Here is a 12,080-nt window from a genome sequence, read left to right on the forward strand (position 1 = left end):
GTGTAGCTTGTCTGCTGCCGGGTGTCGCTTGCCTGCTGGCTAGTGTAGCGTGTCTGCTGGCGGGTGTAGCGTGTCTGCTGGCGAATGTAGCGTGTCTGCTAGCGAGTGTAGCGTGTCTGTTGGCGGGTGTAGCCTGTCTACTGTCAGGTGTAGCGTGTCTGCTGGCAGGTGTAGCGTGTACGCTGGCGGTGTAGCGTGTATGCTGGCTGGTGTACCGTGTCTGCTGGCGGGTGTAGCCAGTCTGCTGGCAGGTGTAGCGTGCCTGCTGGCGGGGGCAGCATGTCTGCTGGCGGGCTAGCGTGTCTGCTGGCAAGTGTAGCGTGTCTGCGGGCGGGTGTAGCCTGTATGCTACTACTTCTAGCGTGTCTGCTGGCGGGTGTAGCCAGTCTGCTTTTGGGGGTAGCATGTCTGCAGACAGGTTTAGCGTGTCTGCTGGCGGGTGTCGCGTGTCTGCTGGCGGGTGTAGCCTCTCTGCTGGCTGGTGTAGCGTGTCTGCTGGCGGGTGTAGCGTGTCCGCTGGCGGGTGTACCAGTCTGCTGGCATGTGTAGCGTGTCTGCTGGCAGGTGTAGCATGTCTGCTTGCGTGTGTAGCGTGTCTGATGGCGGGTGTAGCGTGTCTGCTGGCGGGTGTAGCGTGTCTGATGGCGGTGTAGCGTGTCGGCTGGTGGTGTAGCGTGTCTGCTGGCGGGTGTAGCGTATCTGGAGGCGGATGTAGCATGTCTGTTGGCGGGTGTAGCGTGTCTGCTGACAAGTGTAGCGTGTCTGATAGCGGGTGTAGCGTGTCTGATGGCGGGTGTACGTGTCTGATGGCGGGTGTAGAGTGTCTGCTGGCGAGTTCAGCGTGTCTGCTTGCGGGTGTAGCCTGTATGCTGGCTGTGTAGCGTTTCTGCTGGCGGGTGTAGCGTGTCTGCTGAGGGATGTAACGTGTCTGCTGGCGGTGTAGCGTGTCTGCTGGTAGGTTAGCGTGTCTGCTAGCGAGTGTAGCGTGTCTGTTGGCGGTGTAACGTGTCTGCTGCGAGTGTAACGTGTCTGCTGGCGGGAGTAACGTGTCAGTTGGCGGGTGTTCCGTGTCTGATAGCGGGTGTTCTGTGTCTGCTGGCGGAGTAGCGTGTCTGCTGGCAGGTACTCTTTGTCTGCTGGCGGGTGTTCGGTGTCCGCTGGCGGGTGTAGCGTGTCTGCTGGCGAGTGTAGCGTGTCTACTGGCGGGTATAACCTGTATGCTGGCTGGTGCAGCGTGTCTGCTAGCGGGTGTAGCCAGTCTGCTGGGAGGTGTAGCGTGTATGCTGGCGGGTGCAGCGTGTCTGCTGGCGAGTGTAGATTTTCTGCTGGCGGGTGTAGCCTGTATGCTGGTTGGTGTAGCGTGTCTGCTGGCACGTGTAGCGAGTCTGCTGTCGAGTGTAGCGTGTCTGCTGGCGAGTGTACCTGTCAGTTGGAGGGTGTAGCGTGTCTGCTGGCAGGCGTAGCGTGTCTGCTAGCGAGTGTAGCGTGTCTGTTGGCGGGTGTAACGTGTCTGCTGGCGAGTGTAGCGTGTCTGCTGACGGGAGTAACGTGTCAGCTCTCGGGTGTTCCGTGTCTGCGGGCGGGTGTTCTGTGTCTGCTGGTGGATGTAGCGTTTCTACTGGCAGGTAATCTATGTCTGCTGGAGGGTGTTCGGTGTCTGCTTGCGGACGTAGAGTGTCTCTGACGGGTGTAGCGTGTCTGTTGGCGGGTGTAGCGTGTCTGCTGGCGAGTTCGTGTCTGCTTGCGGGTGTAGCCTGTATGCTACTGGTGTAGCCTGTATGCTTACTGGTGTAGCGTGTCTGCTGGCGGGTGTAGCGTGTCTGCTGGTGGGTGTAGCGTGTTTGCTGGCAGGTGTAGCGTGTCTGCTGGCGGGTGTAACGTGTCTGCTGGTGGGTGTAGCGTGTCTGCTGGCAGGTGTAGAGTGTCTGCTAGCGAGTGTAGCGTGTCTGTTGGCGGTGTACGTGTCTGCTGGCGAGTGTAGCGTTTTCTGCTGACGGGAGTAACGTGTCAGCTGGCGGGTGTTCCGTGTCTGCGGGCGGGTGTTCTGTGTCTGCTGGCGGGTGTAGCGTGTCTGCTGGCAGGTGCTCTATGTGTGCTGACGGGTGTTCGGTGTCTGCTGGCGGATGTAGAGTGTCTGCTGGCGGATGTAGAGTGTCTGCTGACGGTGTAGCGTGTCTGTTGGCGGGTGTTCCGTGTCTGCTGGCGGTGCTCTGTGTCTGCTGCGGGTGTAGCGTGTCTGCTAGCGGGTGTTCGGTGTCTGCTGGCGGGTGTTCGGTGTCTGCTGGCGGTGTAGCGTGTCTGCTAGCGGGTGTTCGGTGTCTGCTGGCGGGTGTTCGGTGTCTGCTGGCGGGTGTTCGTGTCTGCTGGCGGGTGTTCGGTGTCTGCTGCGGGTGTAGCGTGTCTGCTAGCGGGTGTTCGTGTCTGCTGGCGGGTGTTCGTGTCTGCTGGCGGTGTAGTGTTCGCTTTCCTGCAGAGTGGGAGGTATTTGTCTATGGTGGGTCCTTGTTGTTTGTGTTGTTATTGTTGTTGTTGTTGTTGGTGTGGTGGTGGCAATGGTGGTGGTGGTGGTGGTGGTTTTGGTGGTGGTGGTGGTGGTTGTGGTGGTGGTTGTGGTGGTGGTGCTGATGGTGGTGGTGGTGTGGTGCTGATGGTGGTGGTGGTGGTGGTTGTGGTGGTGGTGGTGGTGGTGGTGGTGGTGGTGTGGTGGTGCTGATGGTGGTTGGTGGTGGTTGTGGTGGTTGTGGTGGTGGTGGTGGTGGTGCTGATGGTGTGGTGGTGGTGGTTGTGGTGGTGGTTGTGGTGGTGGTGCTGATGGTGGTGGTGATGTGGTGGTGGTGGTGGTGCTGATGGTGGTGGTGGTGGTGGTTGTGGTGGTGGTGTGGTGGTGCTGATGGTGGTGGTGGTGGTGGTTGTGGTGGTGGTTGTGGTGGTGGTGGTGGTGGTGCTGATGGTGGTGGTGGTGGTGGTGCTGATGGTGGGTGGTGGGTGGTTGTGTGGTGGTGTGGTGGTGGTGGTGGTGGTGCTGATGGTGGTGTGGTTGGTGTGGTGGTGGTGGTGGTGTGGTGGTGGTGTGGTGCTGATGGTGGTGGTGGTGGTGGTTGTGGTGGTGGTGGTGGTGTTGTTTGTGGAAAAGTTGCCGGGATTAATATTATGAGGAGAACTATTAAAACTTGCTCTGTACTAAATTAAAAATTTCTGTATGCAAAATTAACACAACTAAAGCCCCTCGCTAGGTTATAAATCCTAGCTCCTCTAGTCCTAATGACAGACTGTGGGCTGTAAATGGCATGTGGGGGCCTTAAGTGTGAATGAAGAAGTTGATTGATGATCTATAATCCTCCTCCAGACAATTCAACACATCAGCTGTTATGAGCCACTCTCTTCACTCTTATTTAGATAAAGTACTAGGAATTTTCCTTATATATATAGTCCAGGTACTCCCCAGTTTCTAGAGAGTAATCACTGGTGATAATGATAGTTAGTGTGGTGTCCTTTACTGAAAATGTTCGCAAGGCACCATCACGTGTTTGCACTGTTTTATGTAAAAAAACGTTCTGGCCTCGGGGTGGTGGTGGCGCATCTCTCCCAGCCATCGTCCCCCATCCTCCCAGAGCAAAGTAGCCTTCAATGAATATTTATTGATTATTTTTACTGTCTAGACATATGATTATGATAAAATGTGATTACAATATAATTAGATATAGATTTAAACATTACGGGTAGTAGTTGTTAGTATCATTGATTCTTATTAAGGATTTGAATTAATCCTCACCGGAAATTAATTGATGTTCCAATAGTTTTTTAATTAAGATATTGTCTTGAATCATCAAGTTCCTTGAGAAATAATGCATAAAGTCATGTAGACCATTTGAGTCCAAAAGTCAAATGGGATCACGGTAGCATTGTCATGTAGGATTCAGTGATGTAGGATATTTTAATCTGAATGATTCTAATATGATTTTGATATGATACAAAAATATAAATTTCTTAGATAATAATGTTGATACAGTGGATAAATTTCCCACAGTGGTGGTGGTTGGTGTAGTTGTTTTGACGGTGAATGGTTGTTTTATATTAGTGGATGATTGGTTATTAATGCTGGGGTTAATAACTTTTACTAGTTGAAACCAGGATATTGATGACGGGCTTTTAACTTTTACTAGTGGGTACATATTGATACCGGTTTTATAACCTTTACTATTAGGTAGTGGGATTTTGATTTAAGGTTATAACTATTACTAGCCGGATATTGGATATTGAGGCTAAATTCTTATCTTTATTAGTGGCACTAATATTGTTGAGGTTTTGTGTCTTGTTTCTAATAATTGAGTTGATATGAAAGATAATACTTCTTTGTTTTAGCAACTGTTAACATTTAAGGTTAGATCTTAGGTTCTGTCAAAGGGAAATGTTTGCTCAACAAAGGGGCTGGGTGAATACAGACGATGAGTCACAATAACGAGGCTGAAATATGTTGACCAGACCACACAGTAGAAGTGAAGGGACGACGACGTTTCAGTCCGTCCTGGACTATTCTCAAGTCGACCATTCACAATGACTTGAGAATGGTGCAGGACGAACCGAAAGTCGTCGTCCCTTCACTTTCTAGTGTGTGGTTTTTGGTCAACAAAGACTGTTTGGTCTAGCTAGGTAGGTCATCTATGTAAAGGTCGTTCTGGTTTTCCAATATCTAGCATTCATTTCTATAATACTGATCCAACCACTTGGCTGGACGGTAGAGCCGGTCTGGCTTTATGCAGGTCGCGTTCAATCCCCGACCGTCCAATATGTTTGGCACCATTCCTTTCCCCCGTCCTCCCAAATCCTTATACTGATCCCTTCCATGGCTATATAGTCGTAATTGCTTGCTCTTTCCCCCCTTGATAATTCGCAATTAACAGTGTCTTGTTTGAGCGGCGGCTTCTAAATTGTGCTAATTGGTGAACCATTTCTAACATTAGATGTGTTACCTTAGATATTGTTTACGTAATATATTAATACATTTGATAGTGTTACGTAGCATATTGTTACTTTGGATAGTGTTACGTAGGATAATGTTTGCATTGATGTTACGTAAGGTGTTGTTAAGTTAAATAGTGTTACGTAGCATATTGTTACATAAGTATTGTTACATAAATATTGTCACATTAGATAGTGTTACATAAGATAGTTTTACGTTTGATAGTTAACTTAATATATTGGTATGTTTAGGTGATGTTATGCCAGATATTGTTAAGTTAGGTAGTGTTGCATAAGATAGTGTTACGTTACATAGTGTTACCTAAGATGGTGCTACATTAGTGTTACGTTTGATAAGAAACGCAAAATAATGTTATAGTAGATGGCAGTACGTCAATCTGTGTAACGCTAGTTAATGTTATGTTAGTGTTATGCATGAGAGTGTTATGTTACATTGTGTTATGCATGACAGTGTTATGTTACATTTTTATGCATGACAGTGTTTGTTAGCGTTCTATCAAGAAAATAACTTCCAGATAATTTGAACAGTCTCCTAGAAAGATCTTCAAATGTAAGGTAGCTGATCTTTTTATTGTATTCCAGTGTTGTGGTAGTTATGGTAGGTGGTTCCTGTGTTGTGGTAGTTATGGTAGGTGGTTCCTGTGTTGTGGTAGTTATAATAGGTGGTTCCTGTGTTGTGGTAGTTATGGTAGGTGGTTCCTGTGTTGGTAGTTATGGTAGGTGTTTCCTGTGTTGTGGTAGTTATGGTAGGTGGTTCCTGTGTTGTGGTAGTTATGGTAGGTGGTTCCTGTGTTGTGGTAGTTATGGTAGGTGGTTCCTGTGTTGTGGTAGTTATGGTAGGTGGTTCCTGTGTTGTGGTAGTTATGGTAGGTGGTTCCTGTGTTGTGGTAGTTATGGTAGGTGGTTCCTGTGTTGTGGTAGTTAAAATAGGTGGTTCCTGTGTTGTGGTAGTTTGGTAGTGGTTCCTGTGTTGTGGTAGTTAAAATAGGTGGTTCCTGTGTTGTGGTAGTTATGGTAGGTGGTTCCTGTGTTGTGGTAGTTATGGTAGGTGGTTCCTGTGTTGTGGTAGTTATAGTAGGTGGTTCCTGTGTTGTGGTAGTTATGGTTGATGGTTCCTGTGTTGTGGTAGTTATGGTAGGTGGTTCCTGTGTTGTGGTAGTTATGTAGGTGGTTCCTGTGTTGTGGTAGTTATGGTAGGTGGTTCCTGTGTTGTGGTAGTTATAATAGGTGGTCCTGTGTTGTGGTAGTTATGGTAGGTGGTTCCTGTGTTGTGGTAGTTATAATAGGTGGTTCCTGTTTGTGGTTGTTATGGTTGATGGTTCCTGTGTTTGTGGTAGTTATAGTAGGTGGTTCCTGTGTTGTGGTAGTTTATAGTAGGTGGTTCCTGTGTTGTGGTAGTTATAATAGGTGGTTCCTGTGTTGTGTAGTTATGGTAGGTGGTCCTGTGTTGTGGTAGTTATGGTAGTGGTTCCTGTGTTGTGGTAGTTATGGTCGGTGGTTCCTGTGTTGTGGTAGTTATGGTAGGTGTCCTGTGTTGTGGTAGTTATGGTCGGTGGTTCCTGTGTTGTGGTAGTTATGGTAGTGGTTCCTGTGTTGTGGTAGTTATGGTAGGTGGTCCTGTGTTGTGGTAGTTATGGTAGATGGTTCCTGTGTTGTGGTAGTTATGGTAGGTGGTTCCTGTGTTGTGGTAGTTATGGTTGGTGGTCCTGTGTTGTGGTAGTTATGGTAGGTGGTCCTGTGTTGTGGTAGTTTGGTTGGTGGTTCCTGTGTTGTGGTAGTTATGGTAGGTGGTTCCTGTGTTTGTGGTAGTTATGGTAGGTGTTCCTGTGTTTGGTAATTATGGTAGGTGGTCCTGTGTTGTGGTAGTTATGGTTGGTGGTCCTGTGTTTGGTGGTTGTTATGGTTGGTGGTTCCTGTGTTGTGGTAGTTATGGTAGGTGGTTCCTGTGTTGTGGTAGTTATGGTTGGTGGTCCTGTGTTGTGGTATTTATGGTTGCTGGTTCCTGTGTTGTGGTAGTTATGATTGGTGGTTCCTATGTGTGGTAGTTATGGTAGGTGGTTCCTGTGTTGTGGTAGTTATGATTGGTGGTTCCTATGTAGTGGTAGTTATGGTAGGTGTTCCTGTGTTGTGGTAGTTATGGTAGGTGTCCTGTGTTTGGTAGTTATGATAGATTACTGACTACCTTTGTCTTGGTAGTTAGCAGTAATCCTCAGTGATACTCTTAATTATCAGAATCCCTCTGATATTCTCATGGCGTGGTTCATGAAGAAGAGATCAATTATACACAACTATGCTATTTAAAACATAAAAAAATATACAAAAATGCCAACAGACTTCTAGCAAAATTAGAAAAATGGAGTCACTGGAGCGAATGTAAATACTGCTGGACAGAAATTTGGTGCACGATGCAATATTCGAACACTTTGAAGTGACCTTTACTGACCTGTCGCCGCGTCCCACTGGCACACGAACACAGCATCATGAACTATCAGTAACACACACTATACAGATTGTCACAGTTGGGACAAATACTGAGACTTTTTTTATTATCAGTAATATAAGGAACCATGGTTAAGAAAAACATTTCTCAGCAAACACGCAAGATTCTGTTCTAACTGTGAAGACATTAGGTAACTGCGCGTTTGGTGACAGGACGAAGAACGTTAATCTCGGCTCTGAAAGTGGAATACAGAACATTTTACATCCATGTATTCTTTGGATGGAGTACCCTGTACTCTACATCCATAGATAAAGATGTTGTTGTCCATCTACATCTACTCTGTATTCTACTTGTAGAATGTCCATAAAATAATACTTGAAACAATGGTAAGTTCGGTACTATAATATCGTCGTTGGGTCCTGTCCTCCCCGAGCGGGAAGTAGTGTCCGCCTCCTCAACACCCAGCACAGTCTTACACTCTGGACCTCCTTCATGGGTGGCAGCCTGGTGCCGCTCCGGCCTCTGCTGCTTCTCATGGCTGATACCTGACAGCACTCTGATGCTTCTGATGTCTGTGGCACCTCTAATATCTCTGATGCCTCCATCGTCACTGTACAGGTTGTTCCCATGATGCACTCTGCCGTAGCGTCGTCAGTGTGGCGGCCCACTCCTGCTGGCGGGACGGGGAAGCAATTGCCCGGTTAGCAGTTAATGATCAATGATCCTCGTCTGCTTGTTCTAGCGAACCACCGTCTATAAAGAAAGCCTTTCTTAACCGACGCGATTTACGGTTCCTGTGCATCTTCTTCGTGTTTCGGGACTCTGTTTGTAGGTCTTGGTTCGTGCAAGTAAGTCTGTCCTACCTGAGAGAGTCTGCTCCCTGCTGTTTGGATCCGGGTCTTTAATATCCTGGCCAATACAAATGGCTCTCGTAACTTATATCCGAAATCATTGGCTGATTCTCCGTGACTTGCCGCATGTGCTGGGTTGTGAGAGTCACGGAATCTTGGTCACAGAAGCTTGATGAGTCACGCTCTTGAAAATTAATTTAACAACATAAAACGTGTTAATTAAAACAGAAAAAACACTTCTTAGTTATGATAATACTGGTCTTCATGTTCAGTGGGAAATATGTAGGGAGTTGTCCATATATCGTTAGCTGCTGATGAATTAGCATTAATATATTGTTAGATATCAAAAGCACTTATTAGTATTATTACTACTTGTCTTCACGCAATGTTTGTCCATCCAGCGACCAACCTCCCTAACGCTCATTCGTCAATTTTACATAATGAATATTCAAAATAGGGATTTTCTTAAAAATTATTATAATACTCTATATTAGCATATCAAGGCGTAAGGTAGGTTAGGCCCGCTGTTTAGGCTCTGATGGCAAAGTATTTATGTTTGTAGTGCGTGGGTGAAGCATTTACGGAAATGTGATTCGCACACACAGCCTGTCCTCATCAACACACAACCCGTCCTCATCACTCACAACCCGTCCTCATCAACTTACAGCCCGTCCTCATCAACACACAGCCTGTCCTCATCAACACAACCCGTCCTCATCAACACACAGCCCGTCCTCATCAACACACAGCCCGTCCTCATCAACACACAGCCCGTCCCTCATCAACACACAGCCCGTCCTCATCAACACACAGCCCGTCCTCATCAACACACAACCCGTCCTCATCAACTTACAGCCCGTAATCATCAACACACCCGTCCTCATCAACACACAGCCCGTCCTCATCAACACACAACCCGTCTCATCAACACACAACCCGTCCTCATCAACTTACAGCCCGTCCTCATCAACACACAGCCTGTCCTCATCAACACACAACCCGTCCTCATCAACTTACAGCCCGTCCTCATCAACACACAGCCTGACCTCATCAACACACAGCCCGTCCTCATCAACTTACAGCCCGTCCTCATCACACAGCCTGTCCTCATCACACACAACCTCCCTCATCAACTCACAACCCGTCCTCATCAACTTACAGCCTGTCCTCATCAACACACAGCCGTCCTCATCAACACACAGCCCGTCCTCATCAACTTACAGCCTGTCCTCATCACACACAGCCTGTCCTCATCAACACACAACCCGTCCTCATCAACTCACAACCCTCCTCATCAACTCACAACCCGTCCTCATCAACTCACAGCCCGTCCTCATCACACACAGCCTGTCCTCATCAACACAACCCGTCCTCATCAACTCACAACCCGTCCTCATCAACACACAGCCCGTCCTCATCAACACACAGCCCGTTCTCATCAACACACTGCCCGTCCTCATCAACACACAGCCCGTCCTCATCAACACACAGCCGTCCTCATCAACACACAGCCCGTCCTCATCAACACACTGCCCGTCCTCATCAACACACAACCCTCCTCATCAACACACAGCCGTCCTCATCAACACCAACCCGTCCTCATCAACTCACAACCCGTCCTCATCAACTCACAACCCGTCCTCATCAACTCACAGCCCGTCCTCATCAACACACAGCCTGTCCTCATCAACACACAACCCGTCCTCATCAACTCACAACCCGTCCTCATCAACACACAGCCCGTCCTCATCAACACACAGCCCGTCCTCATCAACACACTGCCCGTCCTCATCAACACACAGCCCGTCCTCATCAACACACAGCCCGTCCTCATCAACACACAGCCCGTCCTCATCAACACACTGCCCGTCCTCATCAACACACAGCCCGTCCTCATCAACACACCCCGTCCTCATCAACACACAGCCCGTCCTCATCAACACACAGCTCGTCCTCATCAACACACAGCCCGTCCTCATCAACACACAGCCCGTCCTCATCAACACACAGCCCGTCCTCATCAACACACAGCCCGTCCTCATCAACACACAGCCCGTCCTCATCAACACACAACCCGTCCTCGTCAACTTACAGCCCGTCCTCATCAACACACAACCCGTCCTCATCAACACACAGCCCGTCCTCATCAACACACAACCCGTCCTCATCACACACAACCCGTCCTCATCAACTTACAGCCCGTCCTCATCAACACACAGCCTGTCCTCATCAACACACAACCCGTCCTCATCAACTTACAGCCCGTCCTCATCAACACACAGCCTGACCTCATCAACACACAGCCCGTCCTCATCAACTTACAGCCCGTCCTCATCAACACACAGCCTGTCCTCATCAACACACAACCGTCCTCATCAACTCACAACCCGTCCTCATCAACTTACAGCCTGTCCTCATCAACACACAGCCTGTCCTCATCAACACACAACCCGTCCTCATCAACTCACAACCCGTCCTCATCAACTTACAGCCTGTCCTCATCAACACACAGCCCGTCCTCATCAACACACAGCCCGTCCTCATCAACTTACAGCCTGTCCTCATCAACACACAGCCTGTCCTCATCAACACACAACCCGTCCTCATCAACACACAGCCTGTCCTCATCAACACACAACCCGTCCTCATCAACTCACAACCCGTCTCATCATCTTACAGCCCGTCCTCATCAACACACAGCCTGTCCTCATCAAACACAACCCCCGTCCTCATCATCTTACAGCCCGTCCTCATCAACACACAGCCTGTCCTCATCAACACACAACTCGTCCTCATCAACACACTCAACACAACACACACATCATCACTCACAACCCGTCCTCATCAACTCACACCCGTCCTCATCAACTCATAACCCGTCCTCATCAACTCATAACCCGTCCTCATATACTCACAGCCCGTCCTCATCAACACACAGCCTGTCCTCATCAAAACACAACCCGTCCTCATCAACTCACAACCCGTCCTCATCAACACACAGCCCGTCCTCATCAACACACAGCCCGTCCTCATCAACACACTGCCCGTCCTCATCAACACACAGCCCGTCCTCATCAACACAAAGCCCGTCCTCATCAACACACAGCCTGTCCTCATCAACACACTGCATGTCCTCATCAACACACAGCCCGTCCTCATCAACACACAACCCGTCCTCATCAACACACAGCCCGTCCTCATCAACACACAGCCCGTCATCATCAACACACAGCCCGTCCTCATCAACTTACAGCCTGTCCTCATCACACACCGCCCGTCCTCATCAACACACAGCCCGTCCTCATCAACTTACAGCCGTCCTCATCAACACACAACCTGTCCTCATCAACTCACAACCCGTCCTCATTAACTCACAACCCGTCCTCATCAACTCACAGCCCGTCCTCATCAACACACAGCCTGTCCTCATCAACACACAACCCGTCCTCATCAACTCACAACCCGTCCTCATCAACACACAGCCCGTCCTCATCAACACACAGCCCGTCCTCATCAACACACTGCCCGTCCTCATCAACACACAGCCCGTCCTCATCAACACCAGCCCGTCCTCATCAACACACAGCCCGTCCTCATCAACACACTGCCCGTCCTCATCAACACACAGCCCGTCCTCATCACACACAGCCCGTCCTCATCAACACACAGCCCGTCCCCATCAACACACAGCTCGTCCTCATCAACACACAACCCGTCCTCATCAACTCACAACCCGTCCTCATCAACACACTGCCCGTCCCCATCACACACAGCCCGTCCTCATCAACACACAGCCCGTCCTCATCAAC

General features: G+C 49.0%; 1 protein-coding gene across 1 annotated transcript; it reads right to left on the reverse strand.

Annotated features, from left to right (window-relative positions):
- Positions 1-420: 420 nt before the first annotated feature.
- LOC138350342 (uncharacterized) lies at positions 421-8,025 on the reverse strand. Its single transcript, XM_069300968.1, has 2 exons — positions 7,897-8,025; positions 421-1,422 (listed from the first exon to the last, which is right to left on the reverse strand). Exons 1-2 carry the CDS (start codon positions 8,023-8,025, stop codon positions 421-423), a joined length of 1,131 nt encoding a protein of 376 aa, XP_069157069.1.
- Positions 8,026-12,080: the final 4,055 nt, after the last annotated feature.

The sequence above is a fragment of the Procambarus clarkii genome, chromosome 45 (assembly GCF_040958095.1).
Source record: "Procambarus clarkii isolate CNS0578487 chromosome 45, FALCON_Pclarkii_2.0, whole genome shotgun sequence".
Lineage (NCBI taxonomy): Eukaryota > Metazoa > Arthropoda > Malacostraca > Decapoda > Cambaridae > Procambarus > Procambarus clarkii.